Below are 26726 nucleotides of genomic sequence, written 5' to 3'. Positions count from 1 at the left end.
TTCATTATATTGCGTAGATCATGTGAGGATCAAGAGTCCAAGACCTTGGTAAATACGTAAGTACATGTATTTGTATGATTTAACTTCTAGACTTGTATTGCTATGGTAGGACAATGGGCATTGTGCTAGGCTATACTCGTAAAAGTGTTGATATTAGCCTGAAAGACATCTTCTGAATAAATAATTGTTTTCTGTGTTACACAGCCAAAAAGAGTCGCATAAGTCGAAGTTTGACGTTACAGCAGCCCTGCCTCCTGTCGGGCTGAGTAAAGACTCCACCAATCGCTTTTAGCAAACGATGTTCCGCACGCCATGCCAGCATTTCCAGAGCACCGTGTTTCCTGCCAAGAGTGTGCGTGCACTGGTCAAGCGGTCAATAGCATTGACCACAGCTGTGAGCGACGGGTGGCGAAGGATAAGTCGTTTTTTCCACGCCGCAACACCGTGCCGGAATCTATACACTAGCAGCAGTAACAACTTATGTAAAAACTGTGATTTTGCCATATGTAGCTGACGGTCTTATTAGCCAATTCCAGGGTAAGCGTCTCCCGGATGTACTCACAAATAGTTTGTCTTTGTGTCGTTTCAGTTATTATCATATTTGAATACCACAGCCTATGATAACTGTTATTGGTAATATGCATATACCATACAATGAAAAGCGAATAAAAAAAGCCGGAGTTAAAACTAAGTGTAGTGTTTGCAATGCAGTGACTTTTCGCAGTACCTAATTATCTTGCATATTACTCGTATTCATAGGCAGAGATAAAACACCAAGCTGACAAAAAAAAAAAAAATAAGAGATGAAACCAAGGCCCTAAAACTACGGTAAAATGTATTTCAAGATTGCAGACTTGTAGACATATAAACATGACTGTAGAAAGACCGGGGCTCATCGGTGCACGTGGTTCGCAGCAATCCATCCAAAATTTCCATCCATGCAAATTCAGCAAAGTCCCATTTTCAATGTGTTTGCTTTTCAGGGAGTAGGGAAATAATAGGGGGATAGGGGGTCATGCGTTATTTTCAGGGATTACATCATTAGATAAAATTTATAGCATGAAGGGCATCGGGTCAACTAAATTCGACATCGCATACTAATTTCAAGGAACATCTGTAGGAATACTTTACTCCAACGACTTCCTTAAAAACTGAAAATGAGTCAACCAATTAAACTACCCCCTGACGAACGTATTTGGCCATTAAAACCGGAGGTTTTGCTTGCCAGAGGAAAAGGAGAGCTGCAAGGTAAGTGATGACAATGACCAGGTATACAAGGTAAGTGATAAGTGACAAAAACTAGCTACATTGTTCGCATGCTATGGAGCATGATGCGTATGAAGTTGTTAGCCGCTGTGTTTTTTGGGTCTTCTGGAAATAATCCTGGGAATTTAGGCATAGGCACCAATTTTCCCGTGATTGAAAGGATCTCCAGAGATTTGTCGGGAATGAAGTAAGGCTATTTAAGAAAAAACAACAGCAAAACATCTATCAATTATTTTAGTGAACATATGATCATGGTAAAAACAGCTGATTGTAAATCAGAACAGCGCGAGCGGCACAGTGTGACCTTTGAAAAATTATCATGAGCGCCCGCCACCCCCACTCCCACCTCCACCACCACCACCGTCCACCACCACCACCATGGTAGCCTATCCTCAGAACTGTATGATACCATTTATGTAAGGACGTATTTTCATGTATATTGGCAGCCAAGGAAGAAAAGGCCGTTCGTGGTGCTGTAAAAGAAGCTGTGGCCACTTACAAAAATGAAATTGTTTCGCTCGTGGAGAACAACATGGAGGACAGGAAGCGCGCTGCCAAAATGCTGGTCAAGTCGGCGGAGGAAGCCGAAGAAATTCTAGTTAGGGAGTGCACTTATGACAAAAATAAGCGGCTGAAGTATCGTGGAAAATGTGCAATAGTGAGTATCAATGTCATTGCTTCACTTCTAATGATCGATGTCATTCATGATTTGGCCACGCATGAAATGTCAAAGCTGGCAAACAGACGTAAGGTTAATATTTTTTATTGAGTCTTTTGCGGTACTGACTGTCTAGTGGCTTATATACTCTTTCAATATCTTGGATTAGAGCTATCAGAAACACATTCTCAAGCGTATAAATTTCGTCCATGTTCACTCGACTTCCTTCGTAAAACTTTTTTCAGGAAACATCTGAAAACATCGACCAAGAAATTGCTAAGCTGAACAACGTTCTTAACGACATCTCAAACAAGCGGAAACAACGAACAAAAACACTTCTGGATCAACAAGTAAGTTATCGAACTAGTTCTGGTAATTGAGCACGACTGTTCGCTTTGTCAAAAACCACACATTCCATTAATTGGGCCTGACGATAAGAAATTGTTTTTCTTTTTACTCGATGTAGTGCCTGGAGCGTTATATAATTTACCTAGCGCAGCCGGTCCAATTATTTTAGCTGGAAGCAGCAACAGAAGTGCTTCTCTCTCACTTTCTGCGCTCCTCTAACACACAGACGCTTATGTTTCTCAAAGAGCCCTTGCCGGCTCTAAGCGTCAAGGGACTACCTATACGATGCTCAGCTGCCACCAGTTAGAACCATGCCCCTGAAGCAGGCGGGCTATTCAATGTGAAACACCTCGGCGTTGCCTGCACGACGGCGCCGTAAGACACAATCCACTGTTGACGGACGCTGTGAGGTTCTCATTTGCGCTGTTAGATCGCCTATTCATTACCACCATAAAACTTTGAACTTGTTGAGCATTTGTAGCTTATTTTCGAAAGTTCCTTTCTCTTGTGCACGGCCACCCGAGCGTTATGACCGTGCCGTCATACGATGCAGTTAAGTACGATCTACATGTGAATCTACATGTGAGTGAATCTCTTTCCCCGGCCTCTGCCCGTCTAATCGCCGCCCTGTGCCCATCCAATCGGCCATTGAGTGCGATTGAGACTGCCCCGTCAGCCGTCATCGAACTGGCAGTTGCCGAGCGGGGCAGAGCTGTAACAGCTTGACGAGTCCCCTGTGTTACATTGCCACAACCATCCATCGTCTGACAGCGTTGGCGATCGCTGGAGGGTCTGCGACGCTCACCGGTCACCGATCGCCGGCTGACCGTCCCTCGGTGGGGGGGGGGGGAGGGAGGGGGAGTGGTTTCTTCTGTTACCAACCGGCGCGGCAAGGCAGTGAGTGGATGGTGAACGGCGCAGACGTCTCCTGTGGGACCAGTTCTATATCAGGATCCGCCCACTGGGCACTGAGACACAATTGCGTGCTCGGCGCTGCCCGGCGGATGTTGTGTAATCTGTGGGGTGGGTGTTGTGTTTCAAAGCTCAAGAGTATCAAGTCTCTCTAATCAGTTGCGCGGCAACAAGAGTCATTCTCATTTTGGAGTTAAATCAAAATTACATCTTTGTATGGGACCGACTGCGATATTAATAACTGTGCGTCCGTGATGACTGTGATGCAAGCTTCAACCATCAATTATCACACCAATAAACATTCCTTGTTCGATAGAAACGCTTGTATCAGCATCTCATCTCGGATCAGTATTCAAGGCCGAACATCGATTGCTTGCAGGAAGAGATTGATGTTACCTCGGCTAAATGGCACCGATGTTCCAGTATGGCACTTGACGCGATGAGTGGCCATAAAACGCCAGCTGTGGAATCGTCCTAACAACAACGATGACGATTCCACAGTGACACAGGGCACGGCAGAGCCGTGCGGCACAGCATATCTTCAGGCGCACGCCTTCAGTGCCATCTACTGGCAATGCCTGAAACTGTCGAGTGGAACGGACCTATCCATGCAGGCCACAGCTGCCCTAATTATCCCAATAACAATGAGAATCCTTTCGCTGCTACCTGCTGGTTCTAAGGCATCCCACCACCACCGTGTGGCATTCAACCGTCTCCGGCGCTGCTTCTGCTGCCTCTGCGGACTCCGTGTCGGGTGACCAGCCATGAACGGGACCCGCTGAGCCAATAATGGCCTGTCTCTCGCGACAATAATGACACGGGCGCCGGCCACCTAGGGTGTCGCAGACTGCACACTGATTTGCGGTGAAGACATAGAGACGAGGCGGCGTGCCGGTGTCGCCTTTGTCTCGGGTCTTTGCATCATCTCTTTCTGTCAGGCAAATGGGGACGGGGGATGCTGGATCATAACAATAGCGATAAAGATTATTGTTTGTCGATGAATAGTGGTGCCTTCACGCTTGGTGACGTTCTGAGGAGGTGAGCAATTGTTTCTGATAGTTGTCGTTTGACATTTCTACACCTGACAAAGGATTTATTTTATTCATCTTCGATAGCAGGTGGCAGTGGCGCCTTTCAAGTCTGTTGGAGAGCATATCTTGCGAACAATTTTTAACGTTATCGACATATTGTGCTGTTTGTGTATTATGCCCGGACAAAGCAAGTGCACCCAACCACAAAACAGTCTGCGATTGAACATTCCGGTCGACCTTCTGACCTTATAGAAGCGAGCCACTTTTCTTACAAAAGAACGAACTTTGTTGAATTAAGTACTGCATTGTAGTGCCTCTTAACGGATTAATTGGGAGCAGCCGACCAGCTACTTCAATTGAAGGGGAATCCCCTGAAATGGACCTGATAGTCGTACATATGAACAAAAAACGGCTGGCTCGTCCAGTGCTGGAGAAACACTTCAAACACGGCAAACACTTTAGCCAGATGTTTCCCTAAAAGTCTGGTCCAAGTGGTGTGAAATGTATGGCTGTTTTAATTTTTGTCTCCTTCTTAGAGGATGATTTTGACACTTTATAGGATTGAAGGAGTGCCTGAGTGTCTAAGATCCCCAATATTCGCATAATAATGTTGAAAAACGTGAAAATCGTGAAAGCCCCTGACATTGCAACCATTGTTAGTAGCCACCTTAGCTGTGGTTGATTGGCTGCATCTGACTGATAGTGACTGACAACTGTGTCTGGCGACTCTGTGGGCCGGCAGAAGACGCTGGCGACGATGCAGGTGGCGGAGGAGTACGGCGTCAACACCTTCCCGGAGGAGGAGCAGCAGTGCCGCCAGCTGGAGTGCAACCTCGAGAAGCTGGACCAGAAGCTGTCCGCGGCCGACAGGTGCCGACACAAGTATCGGCAGTTCATCAACACCCTGCAGGCGGTGAGTGCTTCGGCACTGGCAGCTGGGTAAACGGGCAGAACGGCCAACAGCATTTTGGTGTACTTACTGGCAGCCTTACACCTGACAGACATTGGAAGATTTAGACAGAAAACCGAAGAGATTTTGCACGCAGGAAACATAGATGATTAAGTCATTAAAAGTTACATGCTCGTAGCATCGATTGTCCCGCGGTGTTGTCAACAACGGACCATGTTTTTATAAATAAAACAGCTAGAGGGATGACAAGTAGCATATGGAAGGGATCATATGGTATATCCCAGGCTTCAAATGTTTCCGCATCGGCTTTGCGGCCTTCGGCACATCCTTTATTCACAAATGATGCCAACATTGAGTCGAATATATCTTATTTCAGGAAAGAAAACTTAACGGACCGCGCCTAGAAAACCTCAAGAAATGTATCAAACAGGATATCTATGATTTGGAAGTGTGTCACGACATCATGATGAAGGGACACATTTTATCACAAGACGCCTCTGGCAGCCTGGAGGAAGCAACTGAGGTTAGCTCTTTAGCTAGCATAGATTTTAGAAGATGTAATGCTTACCTTAACCCGCGCCGTGCTGGGGGGGGGGCGTTTTTACGCCCCCCCCCCCTCAGGTTTTTCGCGAATATCTCAAAAACGGCGGCGCGCAGCGCCGCCGTTTTTGGTACACGTGTTCCTACATCATTTCCGCACATGTTGTGAAAATTTCAGACCTAGGCCGTTCAAGGTCAGGTCACCAGGTCACGTCAAGTGACCTTACCTCAGAAAAAGTTCAAAGGCTCGCTATAGCTACACCGACTGAACGATCACTTTGAAACTTTCAGCGATTGATATGAGTAACAGTATGTATAAAATGTATATCTCGGATTTTTGATATCTGTGACCTAAGGTCAGGTCAATTTTGCGACCTCTCCATTATAAGTCAATGGGAGAAAATTGAAATGCGCCTCTTTTGGACGAATATCGTTCAAAACGCTCTCAAACATCGGTTCATAGGTAAACATGACACACTGAATAGGAAAAATGCACCTGTGACCCCTCTGTGTGCCCCTGAGGTCATCTCAGGTCATGAACGGTCGCCAGCAGTTTTTTGGCTATAACTTTTGATAGAGACGTGCTAGAGCGGTGAAAACACGTCAGATGTGTTCAGCTCGACGATACGGATCGACTGATATGCAACATGACCCTTTTCGGTCAGGTCATGACCTTGACCTGAGGTCAAATTTTCAAAATGACCTTTCAAGGTCAACAAATAGTTCATTCGACGCGTCTCGACGAGAGGAACACGATGCTGGCAAAAGTAATGTCATGGCGCTTATGAGTCAAAAGTTATTGACGAAAAAACGTTTTTCGTAAAAACGGCTATTTTTGGAGTTTTTGCCCTCTGGAGGCTAAACCGTTGACCTGAGGTCAAATCTGAGAACATTATTCAGAAAGGTCTGTAAAAGGGCTATCGAATGCGCTTTTCCGCGGCGCTGTAGCTCTATCGGTTCCCGAGATAGCCGTTGGCAGTTTCCAAAATGTTGAAATAGTCAACATTTTACCTTTGGTGACCTCTGGTGACCTGACCTTTGACCTGACCCAAAAAATGACCGAAGTGTTTTCGTCCTTATTTTTGACGCTCTTTCGATTGCCGCTTACCGCGTGTCGCTACGTGGCCCAGGAGCCGAGTTAGACGGGGGGGCGTGAAAACGCCCCCCCCCCAGCACTCGGCGGAAAGTTCAGGCCACCAGCACGGCGCGGGTTAATTATATCGTAAAACTTTAAAACATTATCTTTCGTTTTCTTCGCCAGGTATGTAAAAATATAAGTTTTCAGATCAAGTAGGTACACGGAAATTAAATGTGAGGTTTATTTGAAACTGCTGTAAAACAGTTCCATTTTTGTTGCCAAAGTTTGACGGTGTGAATGCGTTGTTTATCCGCTTATCAAAACTTAAAATTTTCTTTAGACAAACAGTAGCTTGTGCGAAAAAACTTCCTTCCCCTCGGATTACAGACCTACACCAATGAGAAGAAGGATCGTGATCATGACCTGAAAAGTCTGAGAAAAGAAGTGCTCAAGAAGGCAGACCAGGCAAAAGGCAAAAAGGTGAGTTTGGACAATTATATCGTTTTAGCTTGCTAATGTGTTACCGCTTGAATATGGTAATCACAGTCATGCATACAAGCATTGTAAATGCGCATCAGAAGTGGAGCTGCGGCAGGCGCGGCGGTTATTACTAAAATATTGCACAATCCGCTTATATGTATATCGCGCATTTACCTGCAAAATGTTCATGTAGGTATTTGCGTTAATTAATCCAGCCCGACCTTTATGCCAGACCAATCAAACGGGGCATTTGCCTCATTCCTAGGCTCAGTGTCATTATTCCTAGGCTCAGTGTCATCATGCAGAGACTATTCTCGGCAGCGTTAGTTGCGAGCTCACATTTACCCGTTTTCATGACGGGCTATCCGGCGAGTGCACCTAATTTGACCAAATCTGCACCTTATTTCTTTTACAGCAAATATCTTTATTTTATTAATTTATTTCCGTGTTTTAATCGATAATACTCTCTGATAATATGACAAAGCAAGCATATAAGCAATTAGTGCAACCCTAGCAGATCGCTACTAAGAGACACACTGAACCTAATTTGACCAAAGCTGCACCTAATCTGCACCAGATGTGCACCAAATGTGTACCAGATGGCCGTCGTGAAAACGGTTACACTTACCGAGTCTGCGACTCTGCGATGTCTGTGATTATGCATCCTCGCATAGGTGTATTGTATTGCCTTTATCCGTTCATCATCTGCGCCAGCTGCGCTAGTCCTGCAGCCACGCCTATGTCATGTGCAATGCATTGCAACAGTTTTCTATCTGCGTTTCCCGACAGGCGACGTTGACAGAAGTGAATCTGGACAAGGTTCTGAAGGGCCAGCAGAACATGTTCGCCCAGCTGCAGGAGCGCCGCAAAACAATTGCAGAGCTGGAGAACTGGTCGTTCAACTTTGAGGCCCTACGTGAGGTCACCCGTGGCACCAATATGGCCGGCGTGGTCGCCAAGTGAGTTTGGCGGATCAGAAAATATACAAGGATAGGTACCTTTTCATGGAAAAGAAAACCTTGAGGTCTGAAAGCTGATTGTTTGCGTAATCAAAACATACGGTGTAGGACGTAGGTATAGATATATGCCGATATTATTTCAACCGTATGCCTAGAAAATGGCTGCATTGCATTTGCGATCCTTGATCGCGCTTTAACTTTAGCACGCGCCTCTGCATAATGACCTTCAGCTCTCCTCCCTGCCATAACCCGTTACATAACGAGTCTCCGTTGCCAGCTGGACGCTGTGACGGTAGCAGCGCGAGGCGTGGCGATATGGTTCTTCCCACGCGTATAGTGTGCTTCTGGGCTCCGGGGAGTGGCACGCATTCGGCGTCACCTTCACGCTCCCACATCCATAGTTTTTTCCGCCATGTTCACCAGCAAATGATATGTGACCGGCGTATTCAGAGTCAAGCTCAGTATGGAGCTGCACGTTGGACTCAAAAGGTCTTTGTGCACTGTGCAGCCTTCTAGAAGCACATACTGATACACTAAGGCATGCACATTAGTTCAGAGCTTTCTTATGACTTCATTGAAATTTGGATTTGCTACATCACCTAGTTACGTGTCCATCGCATGCATGTGTAGGACGAATGTGTGTTGAGCTATGTATATTCTGACCTTTACTAACCTCCGACCCTGCTCTGTCAAGTGTCAACACGCTTCGCTATCTTGAATGCTGGCCAGTGGCCAGCCCTGACGTCTATTCCCATATACTAACAGCCTAGCTTCTCTATTTTGACAGGCTCTCTATCTTTGGCTTAACTGCCCGCGCCCCTGGTTCGATCCCGCAGGTTTGAGGGCCTGGTGGAGCGTCACACCTACCTGAGTAACGAACGAGAGCGGATCGAGACGCAGCGCCAGGCGCAGTTACAGGCGCTGCAGGACCAGCAGGCGGTACTCTCCTCCGTGGGACACACGGGAGCTACCGAGCGGGAGGCGTGAGTGTTGCCCCGTCCGGTCGCAGGAAACATGCACAACTACTTACAGAATGCATCTGAAGGCACGCATAGATTCACATGCACGCATAAATCACTGTATTCATAATAGCACATTGCACTTATACGAACAGCTACACACAAACCCACTTGCGCCGCACGCCAAGCGCTCGGATGGTGCAGACCTTAGCAGTTCCTTAGCATTACAAATCCTTCGTACCATCCTTAGCATACGCTCTTGATCAGTTCCTGCGAACGAAGTTGCTTGTATTCGCCACAAATAAAACGTTACAACAATATACATTACCGGATAGACTGCAAGACACAAAATACCACTTTATGGCCTCGAGCCTAATGTCAGTTAACCCGGCAGGCGGTGGGCCTACCAGCCACCTTCCGCGCGGTGGGGGGGGGGGGCACTTTTTTGCCCCCCCCCCCCGTATCTCCGAAACTACTGGACGGATCCGGAAAATTCAAACGCCGTTCGATAGCCCTGTCAAATTTGTCGAAGGAAACCTAATTTCATTGACCTCGGGGTCACCGATGACGTCACAGGTCAGGTCAAAGATAAAATGTTTCACCGTTCACGGGGCTTCCAGGGAAAGCGCTATAACACCGAGTAAAACGCATTTTGTCGAAAATCGGCGATAAGGCGTCAGTTGTCTAGTACATATGTTGCTATTAGAGGTCACTGGTCCTACCAGGTCAGGTCACAGGTCAGGTCACCAAAGGTCACCAAGGGTCACCACATGAGCCCAACTTTACTAAGGTTATGCGATGCATGTTTTGTGGCCAGTTTTTCATTTCCAACTCAATGGTGTTGGTTATAAGACCATCAGGTACGGTTTAGGTCACTTTCTGGTGGAGGTCAGGTCAAGGTCAGGTCAAAAAAAGGTCAAATTTCAAAAATGATATTTTTGCATAAAATGGGTATCGATTCGATGCAGCTCGTCACGGGGAGTCTAATGGTGGTCTTTGTTTTGCGCTACGAGGTCTAGAATTGCTAAAAATTGAGTTTGAAAATTTGACGTCATCAATTTTGAACAGTTTTTTCGCTATAACTTGACAAAAAAAAAGAGGTATCGATCTCAAATTGGGTATGTAGATAGAAGTCGGTAGGGGCTATCACATATATTCCGTTTTTCAAAATTCAAAAAACTTTTTGGATTTTTTGGCTATTATATTCAAAAAATCTATTTTTTTATTTTTGGGGGTCAAAATAAAAAAAATCGAAAAACCGAAAGGGCAGTTTTGTAGTCCTTTTAATTCCACACCTTTTATGTCCGAAACATTTTTCTGTATCTCTAAAGCTGTAGGCCTGATAGCTCTTCCCGCGAAACCTTTTTTTGGGTCGAAAATGGCAAAAATGACGTCACTCTGACGTCATTAGCGGCCAACCTATCATAGCCTTTGGAAAAAATTTTTGGTCACCATGTGCGCTAGCTGCTCCCGGGAGGGTACTGAAAGTTTGGTGACGATCGGCGTAGCGGTTCTCGAGATATATCGAAAAAACTAAAGGGGGCAAAAAAAAATCCCCCCACAGCCTAGAAGGTTAACACTAACTTAGTGGCTGATATACGACCTTAGCTGGCCTGTGAATCTTTTTTCTCTCCGTTATTTTTCAACCGTTTTCATTCCGGAGTGTGCCTGTTGAAGTAGGCGTTTCTGAGCATTGATGCAGAGAAAGCAATCATTTAAATATTAAGGAGATACTTCATATGCGGCGAGCCTTTCTGCTTCCTGAGCCTGTTGTTATTTTTGCTACGGAATGAGCCTCTCTTGGCAGAACAATAGGTATTCTGCTGGAGGCTGGTCGCTTTGCAATGTAAACCGCGGATGATGCATCGATGCCAGTTAGTTCATGTTTAGTTTTGGTTGCTTTTCTTTCTTTTTCTTGTTTCCTCCTTTGAACTTTGCTTTTATTTCCAAACTGTGTTTACGTTCTTTACTTCACTCACCTCCATAAAGTTACACAGGTACATTGCACTATTATTTCAGGGAGGAATTGAACATTGAATTAAATATAATAATCCATCGTTCCATAGCCACTATATGCCTGTAGCACAAGCACGACATGCGACTTATGGGGCATTCCATGTCAACCGGGACAGCCAAAATCGGTCACCTCTGCGATTTTATTCAAAGTTGGTATACTTATTCGCTATTGGGTAAAACCTCTGAGGGTGAAAGGATTTTATCATATGCCCTCGGGCTACAGAGATACAAGTCGCTAAACTTCTGCTTTTTGAGCAGAATTGGACGTGTATTGCAATCTTGAAAGATCTATAGCTTCAACATTTTTGAAGCTATTAATTTCAAACAAACTGAAACGGGTACATAAGGAGTTATGCTAGTAAAATTTGACAATTTTTACATTCTTTGGTGATTTTGAATTTATTTTATTTTGAATTAATTTCTTCAAATGTAATTTGTGAAAAATGGGTACCCTTCGATTTTGCTCAAATTTAGATATTGTCTTCCACTACACGTAAGGCACACGTGCTGAGAAAATTAGAGTGGGCCAACGATAACTTTGATGATATAGCAACAAGTAGTGCAGCGTAGCACGGGCGTTAGAAGGGGCCGATTTCGCTAACTTCACCTGTTTATCGCCAATAACTCACGCCATAATTATTATATTAGCGTCAAACTTTCAGTATCTGTCCAAAATCGAATTGCAAATCCTCCCGCGCAAGAAATAGGTAAATCGGTCCACAACTTTTCTAGTTATAGCGGTGTAAAGTCAAACATGCCTGCCGGAGCGGCTCGGCGGCCGGCGCCGGCCGTTGCCGCCTGAGTGGTAGACTGTGCCGGTGCAGGACGGTTCCATCTTTGCACCGCGCTTCTTACCGCTGATTATGATCGATTCGTGTCAAATTTTGTGTGAAGGCTTAAAAGGCAATCTAATGTTTAAATAAATACGAAAATCAACTGGTAAGATTAAACTATTAGCCATTAGGGTGCAAACACAATATGCGACTATGACGTTTCCCGCGTCGGCCGATCCCCGCCTCTGCCGGCGACATCTTACTCTTAGCAAGCCACTAACTGCCAAATTTATGGTAAGATTAACTAGAGATTCTCATAACACTACAAATGTCGTATAAAGGAAGAAATAGGAAAATGGGCCAGTATCTCTTAGAGCTATGGGCGTATAAACGCAAAATAGTCACTATAGCAAATTTGATCACGTTTAACCTCATTTGATCTTGAATGTATTGATCTAGGGCCATGAAATTGGCACACGATAAAGTTCCCACCGCCCCACCTACAATTCAAATTCCGTTTTTTAATACCTTATTTTGTCTAAGCCGGGCTTTTCTCCCCTAGCGCTGGGAGAGTCTGGCGTATTTTCTTTTTGCAACCAAAGAGAGGCGCTGCCCGGAGAATGCCCATTTTCATCATTAAAAAAAACTGGCTTACGATGACCAGCTATTTTCGTGGCTTAGTAGTAAGTGTGCCGAATGTACCCACCTCGAAATCTAAAGGTCGCTGGCTCGCAGCGCGGGTCAGCCTGAGCCCTGAAGTGTTTAACACACATTTGTTTTTGTGGCATCTGGCCAGCCGGCAAAGTTGTGAGGGCTAATGTTCGGATCTAGGTAGCATTTGACCAGTCGGCAACTGCCGTGAGGGCTGTACATATTTACGCGTGTTAGATTAGGTCAGGTCACGTCAGGTCAGGTTAGGTTTGCTTTGGTTTGGGGTAGGTAGAAAGAAGCATCTCCAGGTAGCGCCTCTACTTGGTTGCTAAAACGAAACACGCGAGTGCCAGACATTACGAAGTCCAAAAGACAGTTACGTAGACGTCGGCCCATTCTGGATTTTTTATATGATGTAGCTAATGTATAGGAGAATAAAATATGTAAAAATCAGCAAAATCGAAGGGTACCCATTTTTCAGAAAATTAAAATTTATTTTTTGAATTTTAATTAAGTTCACTAATTAGTTAATTACGTCAATATTGTTATCCTCAAATTAAAGCATGACCTATTCCCTCCATTTCACACTTTGTCTCGTGGTGATATGTCTAAAACTTCAATGGTTATGACGCTTTAAAGATGATAATGTGCCTTGCCTAAGTCAATGTTTGATGACGTGTATCTCGGAAACGTGACGTCATATCTTGACAAAAATATGTCTCCTTTCTTTTCACATATAGATGAGTAGTTTCACAAAGTTTCGCAAAAATCGGAGGAGGTGAGGTTCAAAATGATCATTTTTTGTCCCACTTGACGTGGAATGCCCCTTATGGAAATGCCGCAACAGGGTGAGATCGATACTATGGCGTGCGGGCGTGGCCCAGTGCGTGTGAATATGTGTGCAAGCCAACGAGCGTATATTTGTGTGTTTATGACTCGAGCACGGATCGTAGTAAATGAGAAGGTAATTGCTTTCTTATACATGTGAATTGTAGTTACTACTGGTGTAAAACACGCAACATGATGACTAGTGTGTGAAATATCTTATCAAAGTTGTTTGTCATTAGCATAAAACAAGTTTGTTTCAGTTTTATCTTTTTTGCTATATTTCAATAACGATGCCTTCTTCTCTAATGCCTGAAACAGACTCTTTCCGCAGTCAGGAAATCGCATGCGAGAGCCTATTCAAATACATGGAAGCACACTCGCATCAATCGCACGCACCTCCCGCAAGCGATTGATGCGAGAAGAATTATAACGTATTTGAATAGGCTCTCGCATGCGATTTCCTGAACGCGGAAAGAGTCTGTTTCAGGCTTAAGTTTGCATAATTCCCCAGCATAAGATAACCTTTGCGCACTTTTTACGATGCTGGGATGCAGGCTACAGGGGAAATGAAGCTGGCAAAGTTATGTACTTTGAGTAAGATCGACGTTTCATAGGACTCGTCACCAAACTTCTTCACTTAATCTCAAGATAAGTGCAAGATGACAAGTTATATGTTAGTATAGACTGCCCGGTCAAAAACTTGGTGATGAATTAGCTCCGGGTCGGTAGCTGTACCCTATATAGATAGCGAAAAATCCATTGTCACCGCAAATAAATAACTCAAAACATTTGTCGACCCACGTAGATAGACGACACTGAAATAGATCGAAGAACTTTACCCGTGGCCAGATCAATGGACAATAGTCATTGCAGCTCTGCAACGTTTTAATGAGAGAACGCATTGCGTCGGACACCAATTTAGCGGCCATCGAGCTGTGGTGTTGGGTTCGTACACCATTTAGGCACATTTTTGCAGCGCGGCAGTGGGCTGATCGCCCCGCCCTGAAGCGTTGGTCGTACACGATGCCATCGATCCCAGACAACGCCATCGATCCCGACGTGTTATACCGCTCCAAACGCGTCTGCCCGCCGCCCGGGCGTCTCAATGGACCCACCGCGCCAAACCACTGTTTGCCGCCACTGGATGCCGGAGCTGTAAAATTGTCAGGTGTAAACTCTGAACAACATATAGAGCTTCCTTTTCTCATTTCTTGTCGTTTAAAGTTTTTAAAGCGACAATCCACCGTTTCGATGAAGTTTAATATTTGATGGAAGTCGCTGAAGGAAACATGTCATTTGCTGGTGAGCTCTGCCATTGTCCTTCCTATTAGCATATGCCGGAGTATGTCTTTAGCATTAGCGCGAGCGTGCGGTAAAAGCTTTTTGGATTAAACCGCATAATGTTGAAGTCAATTGAGCAAAGGTTTCGGCCCATGGGCAAAACATTTTACCAGCGAACTTTTGAAGCATTTCCTGAGACTGAGGAAGGCGCTGGAAAAGAGCTTAACTGATATAAATCCAAGGCTCTATAGAATCTAACGTATAAATCTAACGTTAACTGACGTGTTGCATTTGGTCGCTTTGAACTATTGAAGAGATTGTAAATGTTGGTTTTCTAAGATTTAAGATTTAAAATATTAATAAGATAATATTTTAAATCTTAATGTACTGACAGATTAATTAATCACCTACTGTAGCGCCAATTTCATGCCTTTTACAAGTGTAATGAATTGACAAAAAAAAACGCATTTCACATTGATCAGTAAAAACTTTATTCATATTGACATGGGTAGAAAACCAAGCGCTCACTTCACAGGATTGTAGGTATACCTTCCACTCTTCTCTAATATTGAAAACGAACGTTACTCTAGCTTCTCATATGACATAGATTGAAGTAGATGTTCTTGTAGTTATAAATGGACAAGTATTGTATCGAGAGTACATGAACCTCCAGGCTCCACGAATCAAACTATTAAAACAGTTACATTTAAGGCGTACCGGTTTCGTCTATTGACTTCTTCAGCGCCGTATGAAGCAAGGAACAAGAATTTTCTTGTTCCTTGCTTCATACGGCGCTGAAGAAGTCAATAGACGAAACCGGTACGCCTTAAATGTAACTGTTTTAATAGTTTGATTCGTGGAGCCTGGAGGTTCATGTACTCTCGATACAATAGATGTTCTTGGTTTGATAGAAATCCAACTCACAGCCAGACACAAGGATGAGTCGGCTTGGTTTATTATCTTGGTCAGGGAATATGTACATTTTTTAGTTCTTGATATTCGTTCTTGGTTTTTTCACTTCTTTCAAGCATGTACAATTGTTAAAGAAGCTTAAATATGGAAATTAAACGGCATATGCTAAAATAAATATCACACTTGGGCCGGAATGTTTCATTCAGGACCTCGGGCTTTGTTGAATTTTCCGCCCTCGACCTTCGGTCTCGTGCGGAAAACTCAACAAATCCCTCGGTCCTGAATGAAACATTTTACCGGCCCCGTGTGATATTATATATGCCTATACCGTCAATCAAACTCAGAAAAGTTGTTACTGCCTTGAGGCGGATAACTCGATAATCTCTTCGCGTAAACATGTGTATTATTGGCAAAAAGGCTGAGCCTGAGCCGAAGTACAGCAATCGATGGAAAATGGAATTGCGCATATTTGTGTGTACGTGTGTACAAACATATGAACGGATTCTACTGTATAATGAGCAGGTTTTTCCCATACATGCAACATTGCACGTTTAAATCGAGAAAGCCAGGCATTAACCCTATTCCTGGCGGGGGGGGCCTCAGGAGCCCCCCCCCTGAGGTTTTTTGGTTATTTCTCCCAAACGCGTTGAGCTAGGAAGCTCAAATTTTCTGACTTTTCCTAAAAGGCTTCTACGCAACATGTTTGAAAATTTTGAGTTGATCTGACCTCAGGTAAGGTCACCAGAGGCGGTTTGGTGACCCTACCTCAGAAAAGTTTGCAATCACGCCAGAGCTAGAGTTTTTGACCGATCAATTTCTTCTCTTCAGGCTTTAGTTAGGGTACCAGTATGTGCAATTTGTATGTCTCGGAATTTTGATATCGGTGACCTAAGGTCAGGTCAGTTTCGCGACCTCCCCATTATAAGTCAATGGGGGAAAAATCAACTCCCTGTTTTTACCACTAAAACGGGTCGGAATGGCCCCATATACCATACATGACTTCATATACGATCAACCTTCACTACCTTGAGGTCTGTTTTGCTGTTGGGCAGCTGTGAGGTCATGTGACGTCATCAAAGGTCACCAAAGGTTTTTGGCCAATAACTCCGTACAGGAACAAGATACAGACGCGTGGATGGTCTCATTGTGTTCAGCTCGTCAAGACGCATTGAATGATATACATGATGACCTCGAGGTCACGTGACCTGAGGTCAACCTTTGACCTTGACCTTGCGAGGTCAACATATATATCATTCGATGCGGATTGACGAGAGGATCACGATGATGCCCTTAGTTTGTTCCTATCTTGACTAATTCGAAAGTTATTCGAGAAAAACTCTCTCCATATCTAGCGCCGCCATTTTGACTTTTTCGACCCCTGTGACGTCATCTTTGACCTGACCTGAAAATGACCTTAGTAAAAATTGTAGATCTTGACCGTGCGTATCCGATGCCGTTTACCGTTTGTCGCTATCTTGCTTCGTTCTCGAGATCTCAGGGGGGGGCCGAATCGGCCCCCCCCCCCCGCCAGTTTCTTGTCCCGGCGGAGCCCGCCAGGAATAGGGTTAAAATGCCACGTGCATTATACTACACTTTTGAAACATACAAGAAGTCAATGCTGATTGGTTTCCGAGACATGCAGGAAAATATGTTTTCCTGCACCTTTCGACGTTTTCCTGCACCCCTCGACGTTTTCCTGCACCTCTCAAATATATGACGTCATTATGAATGACGTCACATCATAAAGTTGAAGAGCATCACTTTGCTCCTTATAACTTCATTTTATCTATCGTCCATTTTATTTGATTGGCTTATGATATGCCTAGGTACCTATATTGTGTTTGATGCAAGGATTTTATTATTTGTCATGAATAAAGTGAAACATCACCATATAAAACTTAAACTTAGACGCTATTTCGCAACAAATCATAGCCACGAAAGACTCAACAAGGCTCAAATTGGGGCGTTTTGGTTTCTCCAAAACATTTGCAACGCTCCCATGGTACGCATGTATGGGAAATAGCTTCCTGCCCTGAGCTAGGAAAATTTAAAGGTGTCACCTCGTATTTTAATCGAAAGTACCTCGGGCCTACCGGCCCTCGGTACTTTCAATTAAAAAACTCGGTGACACCATTAAATTTTCCCAGCCCCGGGCAGGAATGTATTATCAATGTATGATGACCGTCCGGTCATCATTGCCGCCACATCCTTTCCAAACTGCTCTCAAGTTAATGGTACTGCTGCTATTGAACAAAATCAGAATGAAAACTTTTCCCTCACTTTTGATTTTAACTTAAGCGTGCGATGAAATGACGCGTGAAGTGGCGCTGACGCATTTTAATGTACCCATCCTTAGTTTTGACACTGCCGTTACCATTTCACGTTACCGTATGCCCCTCTGTGTGTGTCTGCGTGTGTTTCACAGACTGGACGGTCGTCTGGCCGAGCTGCAGAACCAGCTGCGCTCGCAGCAGGCGCGCCGTGACGCCGCCGAGGAGCAGCTGCACGTCCTGGGCAGCTCTCTGAGCGGCACTCGCGCCACACTGCGGCAGATGCTGCGCGCGCTCAAATTCGTCTCACGGCCGCAGGGGTGGAGTCGACGAACAGACCAGAATGAGATGGGTGCGTGCAAAGTAAATACTGACACAAAATGGTGATGTTGAATATAACCCGCGCCCCACTGGGGGGCTATTCATAGCCCCCTCCCGTTTTTCTGCAATAACTTCCAAACCACTTGACGTATCGACGCCAAACTTTCAGTACCTTCGGCGGCATCAATTTGACACCTTGTGTCAAAATTTGAACATCGTAGCTACCATAGGTCGGCCGGAAATGACGTCAGAGTGACGTCATGTTCGGCCGATTTCGACGCAAAACATTGAACTACAGCAATCGCTCCAAAGAGCTCAGTTTTTAAGCTAGATCCAATTTATTTGCATGAAAGCACTCAGAATTGACTCTGCTATCAAACTGCTATCTCGGATTTTCAAAATTTTAAAAATTTCTAAAATTCTATATAACAATATTCAAAATTTATATTCTTATATTTTTTCAAAAAGTTTCTGACTTTTCGAAAAAAAAAACGGAATATTTGTGACAGAACGCATGCTTATGACTAACCTAGCAAGTTTTAGCTAAATATCTTCAAAAATGGCCAAGTAATACGCATTATTGCAAAAAATTCAAAATTATAAATTTTTCAAATCAATTTTTTAGTACGTATTTGACATCGTACACCAATATAAATAGCACCATCGTCTTCCTGAGCTCAAGTTGCATCAAAAAGACACATTTTTTGTTGAAAAATTATAACTTCAAAATTTGACCTTTTTGACCTGGAAGTGACCTGACCTAAGCTAAATTCAACTAAAAATGACCTCGAATGACACAAACGACATCAAATTCGAAATATATGGCCTAAATGAACCATAAAACATGTGTCACGTGACCGACGCATAATATAATATTTCCGTGACCTGTGATGACCTGACCTGACCTGAAAATCAAAGTACAAGTTTGGTACCCTCAGGGTATCTAAAACATCTGTTCACGAGTGTGTAATCCAAAAAAAGCCTGATCTGACTTCTAAGACGGCGGCCAGAGCCCAAAATGTGAACAAGCCAAAATGCTACTAATTTTTACTTTGACCTGACCTGTGACGTCATCGGTGACCTCGAGGTCAATGAAATTAGGTTTCGCTCGACAGTTTTTTCCTGGGCTATCAGACGCCGTTTGAATTTTGACGATCGGCCCAGTAGTTTCGGAGTTAGGAGGGGGGGGCTATGGAGAGCCTCCCCCCCCCCAGTAGGGCGTGTTATACGCAGACCCCAGTGGGGCGCGGGATAAGCACCAAGTGCTCCTGAATGAGTCACAACTGCTTTTTTGTCATTTTGAGGGCTCTTAGCGATGGACTTGATTGCATGGATCGCAAGCACACCTCTGCCCCCGGTTTTAACTTAATTGCTTGAACAGTCCGAAGTTCAGTCGAGCAGTCCCGTCGTCAAACTGCTGAAGCGGTCGTGAAGCAGTGCGCTTTTCGTGACGAGCATCACTTTTATTCGACAGACTTTATAGATGCAGACTTCACAGTTCGCATCACGTCTGAAAATATAGAAATGACTGGCTCTGCCATGCCTGGATCGTTTACCGTTTTGCATACATTGTTATGGTCCTTAGTGACTCGGGTCTGCTCCGAATGGCCCCTCTGACCAATAGTGACCACTCTGACAGACGATGAGCCCTCTGACCGACAGTGACATGTCTGATCCCTCTGACCCACCTGACCCGTTTGACCCATCTGACACCCTCTGACCCGCTGTCCCCCAGCCGGTGACCTGGAGCTGCTGCGTCTGAAGCTGATCAGCCTGCAGCAGCGGTTCGTGGCGCTGGGTGCCCCTCTGCGGCCCGACTCTCAGCTGTCAGTGCGCTCAGAGGCCCTGGACGCGCCCAAGGCGCAGTACAGAGTGGGCCGGCAGGCACGGGATTCGCTCATCTCCGCAGAAAGTGAGTACTCACTAAACCGCGACCGCCTGGGGGGGGTCGGATCCGACCCCCCCCCCTCCGTTTTTCTTGAATAACTCATGAACCGCCTACGCTATCAACTTGAAACTTGGCATACCTTCTCCCCCATCAATTTGACGTCTGGTGTGTAACTTTCAAGAAAATTTTTCCAATTTTTTTAGATATATCGATTTTAGTGATGTAACTACATGGCGGGTTCAGTCAAAAAGTGGTAAATGTTTAAAAAAAAATCGCCAAAAATCAAGCTTTCAAGCAACTTGCAAATTAAGGACATGAAGAGACGCAGCTTAAAGGTAGACTGCCACCTTTTTTCCACAAAACGGTTTTCACTAGAGCTGAGCCACCTATGTCCCAGACTGAAGTCGGTTTTACGAAATTCGAACCCGTTTGCGAGAAATCGGAGACCAAAGTTCAGTTTGATGCCATTTTTTTAGTCCAAGAAAACCGACATCTCTACTGTTTATCGATAATTTTGAAACATGAATTTTCTTATCTTTTGGTAAATATATGTCAAAACTTTGATTGTTTCGAGATCAGAGAAGAATTTTGGAGTGTCAAAATAAAAGTTAAGCTTATATATTCAGTAGTTCATTTTTTCCAAAAAAAGTGTGGGAAATGGGGTTTAACATGGGCCAGACCCATTCCAAATGAGCCATGATTTTTAAATGTTTTACGAACTTAAATGCAAAATAAATTAAACATGGCCAATTTCTTATGAAATCATATATAAGTAAATCATAAAATACCTTACTTTTTCAAATAAAATGTAATAATCTTATGACCTTGAATTCTAGTGATGTGTAAACATTGTCGCTAGACATTAACCGATTGATAATTGTATGATAATCGACAATTTTTTTCGCGATTCACGTGATGATACTTTGTCAGGTGAATTCTAAAATTTTGTTTTGTCCAGGGAATAAATCATAGGCCGATCTGAGAAAACTTTTTGAAGGTGGCAGTCTTCCTTTAACGAGTTCTTTAACATGGCTATCTCGGATGTTCCTTAACCCTAGAACGCCTAGGGGGGGTTGTATCGACCCCCCCCTGAGGTTTTTTCGAAGTGCACGCTAAACGGCTTGTCGTAGCGGGCTGAAATTTTCAATACCCTCTGGGGCAACCTTTGCGCATCTTTTGCCGAAAAAAAATTGATCGGGTCATGTCAGGTCACGGAGTTATGACGTCATAAGAGGTACAGCCTCCGGCCGGATTTTCACAAACTGAGTGCCAACGCCCGAGGTTTCCTGCCGGTGGTACGGACATCGGTTGATGGATCGTGATGAAACTTCCCATGCATGTTGGGGCAAGTATTGGCTATCATATGGTATAAGAAATTTGACCGGGTCAGGTCAGGTCACGGAGCTATGACGTCACAAGAGGAACAGCGTCCGGTACTATTTTTGAAAAGCACCCGAACCACTATTTTGCTAATTCTTGTCACCTCAATGGGAATATGCAGCAATATTAGCTTCTTTAGGGAGCAAATGGACCTCCCAAATCCAAAAATACAATCAGATTTCAAAAATTTAAATTTTGATTTTTCGAATTTCTGCCGCCGACTGTGACCTTGCCGACTTCCGGCGCTCCCAACGCGCCATTTTTATAGCTAGGGAAACGAAATACATACCAAACGATAGAGAATTGATCAAGGAACACGATAGTGAAGGTTTCAAGTCGATATCTCCCACCGTTTTGCCGCAATCGCCGCCGAAAGTTGAAAAAAGTCTATTTTTCCGAAAATTTGACCTTTGACCGGTCAAAAGTAGGTCAAATGTTGACCTAGGACCAAAAAATATACCACCAATCGCGAGATCTCGTTGAGAGCAATCCGTTGGTTTTTTCCGCTAAGCTCTACGACCTTCCGTTTCGAAACGCCAGGGGGGGGGGTCGTAACAACCACCCCCCTGGTAATTCGTGTTATGAGAAATGGCCTGGTCGTGCGAGGGTTAAAATGCGTTTTTCACCCCTAAAAATTCAAAAAAACTATATTTTTTGGAAAACAGCTAATAAAATCCAAAATTTTGAGAATTTCCAAAACCGGAATATATGTTATAGAGCTCTATTAGAACATTAGATGTCCCAAATTTCAACTTTCTATCTTGATTTTTGACCCCCAAATTGTAAAAAATAGCTCTAACATGCATAGGGCATGGTGACGTCATAAGCATTTTCGTGAATTAGAGGCACTTATGAACATCGCATGTGAAAACAAATTCCTGCACCACTAGATTCCTGGGACAAAGCTCGTCTAGAAAAGTGCATTTTTATGTCAAAAATAAAAAGTTGAAAAATTGACCTTTTTTCTTAGCCCTCGTTTAGTTATGTATGGTATAAACGATTTTCTATACTTTCAATGCACATTTATCACCAGCACAGTGACTTGGAGTCACATATAACCATTACCATCGGATTCGGCGTGAAAAATAAGCCATAAAACATGTGTCACACGCCCATGTAGCAGAACGTGAAAACCGTGACCTTTCGTGACCTGACCTTAACTTGACCCGTACTTAGTATGACCCCTATACGCACATGGTACCTTCACTAGGCCTTTGAGGTCATTTTTGGTGAGTTTCGAACGGCAGCTATCGATTCCGCTGTCCGTAAGCCTAATCATGCAAAACACCAGAATTTGACCTTTGACCTGACCTTGACCCGAAAGTTGACCTCACTCTTAAAATCTTAAGTGTGCTTTGGGAAGGTTTCGTAGAGACCTTTCGAACGCCGCCTCGCGGGGCCCGATACGACCATTGGTTCTCGAGATAACAGGGGGGGGGGGGGTCGGATCCGACATCCCCCCCCCCGGCTGTCGTGGGTACGGAAATAGCCCAGGCGGTGCCGGGCTAAGATACACTCCCTCGTAAATTAGTAATGGTAAGTGATTTAAGATTTAAGTAGGCATCCGTATGGTTCCGAAGAACCTGCAGCCTTGCGTATTCGTCACGTAGCCAGCAATCGAATGTGTGATGCGTTGTATTTAGGCATAATTTGATATTGAAACATATTCAAAGTCAAATATGCCATTTCATTCTTGTGAAGTATGTGATCAGGATGGTTTATTCATAAAAGAAATTGTACGTCTCGGACGGCGGGCAGAACCAAATTAACTCCCGAGTCTCGGCTCATTATCCCAAGAGGACTATTGGTTATTGAAGTGACCCTGTTGACCTCGAAACTATTCTCTTAATCTTTCGCTGCTTATGTTAAACCATAGATAACATGAATCATGTTATCTATGGTTAAACTAAAGATATTCGTATGCACCTTGAATTTAACCGTAATAGGTGTTAGGAGCTGTGGACAATACGTAGCATCCGCTTAATAAACCCTTATTGGATAATAAATTCAACCGCTTATTGTGGCCATTTGAGCCGTTCGCGGTTTTCTCCATAGAAGCATAACTGGGTCCGGTTAATCAAGCCACCGCTTAATAAATCAAAATGTCTTGTCACCAAGGTGGATTTATTAGGCGGATTCAAAGAAAATTGGAATTTAATTATGACTCGTTCTTAATGCAAAAAGGCGATACATATCCATCCACTGAAATGCGAATTAGGGCACCGTGACAAGTTCTGCATATCGTGATATATAAATTGAAATAGTTCTTGCCATTCTACTTTCCATTTATTCGGGAGAGAATGTCTCCGAAGTGGGACTTCCTGCAGTCTCACTCTATTTTCCTCTGCGCTGACCGAGAATCACTCATAAATTCCCGGCGATATCCGGTGGCGTTGGAATTGTGACGGCTCGATTGGACGCCTGCTAGTTGCGTGGTCTATCGGCACGAGGAGGGGATATTTTCACTGCAGCCCGGCAGTGGATCAATTGGAATCCGCGCCGCCACTGGGTGCAGAGCGCGGTGATAAGGCACCAGAGAAGGTTTTCTCTCTTTTCCTACATAGCAGGCTCAATGCTGACCTTCACGCAACAGACAGCAAGTGTGCAATGAAGTTTACGCAAAAGTTATGTTGCAGATGAAGCATGATTCAATATGAAATCAAATTAAATAAAATTCACAAAATTCAACAGAATGAGTAGATGCTTGCTATTTCTCAGAGAGAAGCACTTTTGTTGGCTTTACCTCAAATAATTACGAGCGAGCGAGCGCAGCGAGCGAAGCGAAGTCTTTTCAATATAACGGAAAAATCTCAGTATGAGCTGCCCGGCCCGGCCCGGCCCGGCCCGGCCTGTAACGCTTTTGAGAGGCTTATATCTCAGCAACCGCTGGACCGAATGGCCTGCGGTCTTTTTTGCTGGGTAGCCCCATCCCTTCTACCCCGTAATTGACTACTTTTGATGCATCTCAGTGACCGCCGTGGCACGTGCCACGTGAAAAGTCAAGGGTGTTCAAGCAGTTTTGCAAAAGTAATGATTTTGAGAGGCCCATATCTCAGCAGCGGCTTGAGCGATTGTCTTGCGGTCATTTTTATAGGGTAGCTGCATCCCTTTTACCAAAGGTCGGATACTCTTCAGCTATGTGAGTGACCCCCACTGCACGTGCAAAATACAACAATGAGGTACCAAATTTGTTCCCATTTCAGTAACTCGGTAATTACTGGGGCGATTTCGCTGAAACTTGGCATACAGGTAGGCACCCACCAGGCAATGCATTTTCATGTGTTGCGGTTAGGGTGCTACTGCACGTGCGCACGTGCAGGGGGCGTTTCCAGATCTCGAGAACGGCTGGGCCGATTGCGCTCAAATTTGGTACACGGTTAGGGACCGGTTAGAAGGGCGCCGTGCAAAAGTCATTTTGGACCCCGTTTGCACGTGCGCACGTGCAGAATGCCGCTTCCAGATCTCAGGAACGGCTGGGCCGATTGCGTTCAAATTTGGTGCACCGCTAGAGACCGGTTAGAAGGGTGCTTTGCGCAAGCCCGTTGGAAGTACCCTCTCGCCCTTCTGCACGTGCAGGGCTCACTATCTCGCTCGCTCGTTCTTCGCCCAAAAGGCGTTTTACTGGTAAAAAAAAAAAAAAAACTCCGGTTAATGGGTCACTTGTGTAGTGTCATATGGGGTTTTTGGTCACTGCCCCAGCGGTATTTTATGATAACTCTACCGCCGATAAAAGAAAAAAGACCACCGCCGCGCCAGTCACATTTGACATTATAAGCCCATCCAGCCCACAGATACCTAAGTCCATCGTCGGCCCCAGACGCGTTCATATTACCAAATTGCAGTGTTGTGTTGGTATTCGGCGACCTAATCAGGGCTGGCGGTCCCCACGGATGCCCTGCTGGAGCCCGCAGGTGATTAGCCGGGCGCCGTTTGTTGTTGTTTATCTGCGCTCCTATACGTCACTGAGACAGGTCGGCCGCCTCGGAGAGTTTCAACTTTAGGAAAGTTTGCTCAGTGGTCTACGAAGTGCGCCGCTCCACTGGTATTTTTGGTAGATGATCTAGCGTTACAACAGCAGTTAAATGTGGCTAATGTGTGTGTCAGGCCCACAACATTGTCTCGAAAGGAAATTACTTATTATAAGCAGGGTGAGAGCAAGACTCATCTCATCGTGTCCCGTAGCTCAGTTGGTATGAGCGCTGGACTCCCGGCAGTGAGAGCCTGGGTTCGAATCGCCCCGGCGCTCGATATTTAAGACTCCTGACGGGGATGGTGCGGTTGGTGGGAGCAGCCACAGCCAGTTGAAGTCAGTTGAGTGGGACAGGCCGTGTCCGGCTTTGAAGGGCACGTTAAACTTTGACATCTAATTTGGCTCCCGTTACCCGGAATTGCGCGATCGGACGGTAGGGGTCGGGGTCTACGGCCTACGCAACAAGCTCTGCTTTGCGTAGGCTCCGGCTCTGTCAATCCGTCCATTCAAACATTCGAGCTATCAGCTAACTTAATAAAAAAGAAAAAATCATCCTATCTTGTGCCCCACTCATCATGTGGAAAGATCAGTCGACTAATTCAGAAAACTCACTAAAAACCTAAACGGAAGTTTCCGGTGTAAAAGTTGGGCATCTTGTTCCGGGTTTAGTCGTTCCGGTAGAAGGTAATGTGTTTGGCTAATGGCTTCGTTTTGTTTCAGTGGGAAAAGTCGACGACATGGAGCCAGTGAGGATGGAAATGAAAAACATGTCCGAAGAGTTTGTCAAGAAGATGACCAGCAGAGGACGTCGACCTCCATAACGTGGCTAGAACAGCGCGATTCGGGATGAGCAGTGAAGTTTTGTTTGATATACCTACGTCCTTTGGTTGTTCACTACAAAATCAAATTTTGAGCGAGCGTTTAGTAGAGGATGACTTTGAAGAGTCTAAATAACTCGTTAGATACCTTCTGGCTGAGGTAGGTATAGTCTGGGATACCTAAGCAAGAACGCAGTTTAAGCGCTTGAATCACTGCGCGGGAACATGCCTTGAAAAGAATGTAAACCTAAATTCCAAAATGAAAACTTCAGGGTTTCCGCTTTTTACGCGTTGCTGAGCAATTGAAACAAGGCTGGTTTTGTGTTCTGATAAAAGTGGTTCACTTTTCTAGTACTTTGAGAAAAGCGATAAATCTTAATCGATTTCAAACGCTGCATGGGGCATGTGTTACGTGTATGTCCCTGTGACATACTCACATGGATGGACATAGGAGCTTAACAAAAAGTGGGGGTGCAA

General features: G+C 44.7%; 1 protein-coding gene across 2 annotated transcripts; it reads left to right on the top strand.

Moving 5' to 3' along the window:
* Window positions 1-940: 940 nt before the first annotated feature.
* LOC122377055 lies at window positions 941-26344 on the top strand. Of its 2 annotated transcripts, none has more exons than XM_043357018.1 (11): window positions 941-1248; window positions 1713-1924; window positions 2170-2274; window positions 4958-5128; window positions 5502-5648; window positions 7131-7223; window positions 8013-8182; window positions 9019-9165; window positions 18028-18224; window positions 19929-20105; window positions 26152-26344. In XM_043357018.1, the coding sequence occupies exons 1-11, from the start codon at window positions 1158-1160 to the stop codon at window positions 26250-26252; spliced, it is 1611 nt and encodes a 536-aa protein (XP_043212953.1). In that variant the 5' UTR covers window positions 941-1157; the 3' UTR covers window positions 26253-26344. The 2 variants fall into 2 exon arrangements, 1 of the variants encoding a protein (XP_043212953.1); XR_006255759.1 differs by having other exon boundaries at window positions 949-1248; window positions 18028-18235.
* Window positions 26345-26726: the final 382 nt, after the last annotated feature.

The sequence above is a fragment of the Amphibalanus amphitrite genome, unplaced genomic scaffold, assembly GCF_019059575.1.
Source record: "Amphibalanus amphitrite isolate SeventyFive unplaced genomic scaffold, NRLGWU_Aamphi_draft 002486F_arrow, whole genome shotgun sequence".
In the NCBI taxonomy this organism is placed as follows: Eukaryota; Metazoa; Arthropoda; class Thecostraca; order Balanomorpha; family Balanidae; genus Amphibalanus; species Amphibalanus amphitrite.
This window is presented reverse-complemented; position numbering and strand designations above follow the sequence as displayed.

Bases quoted from the DNA above. Each gene is read 5' to 3' on its own strand.
- LOC122377055 (XM_043357018.1), top strand. From the start codon at position 1,158: ATGAGTCAACCAATTAAACTACCCCCTGACGAACGTATTTGGCCATTA. The intron at 1,925-2,169 runs GTGAGTATCAAT...AACTTTTTTCAG, and splicing joins ATCGTGGAAAATGTGCAATA to GAAACATCTGAAAACATCGA. The intron at 2,275-4,957 runs GTAAGTTATCGA...GTGGGCCGGCAG, and splicing joins AAACACTTCTGGATCAACAA to AAGACGCTGGCGACGATGCA.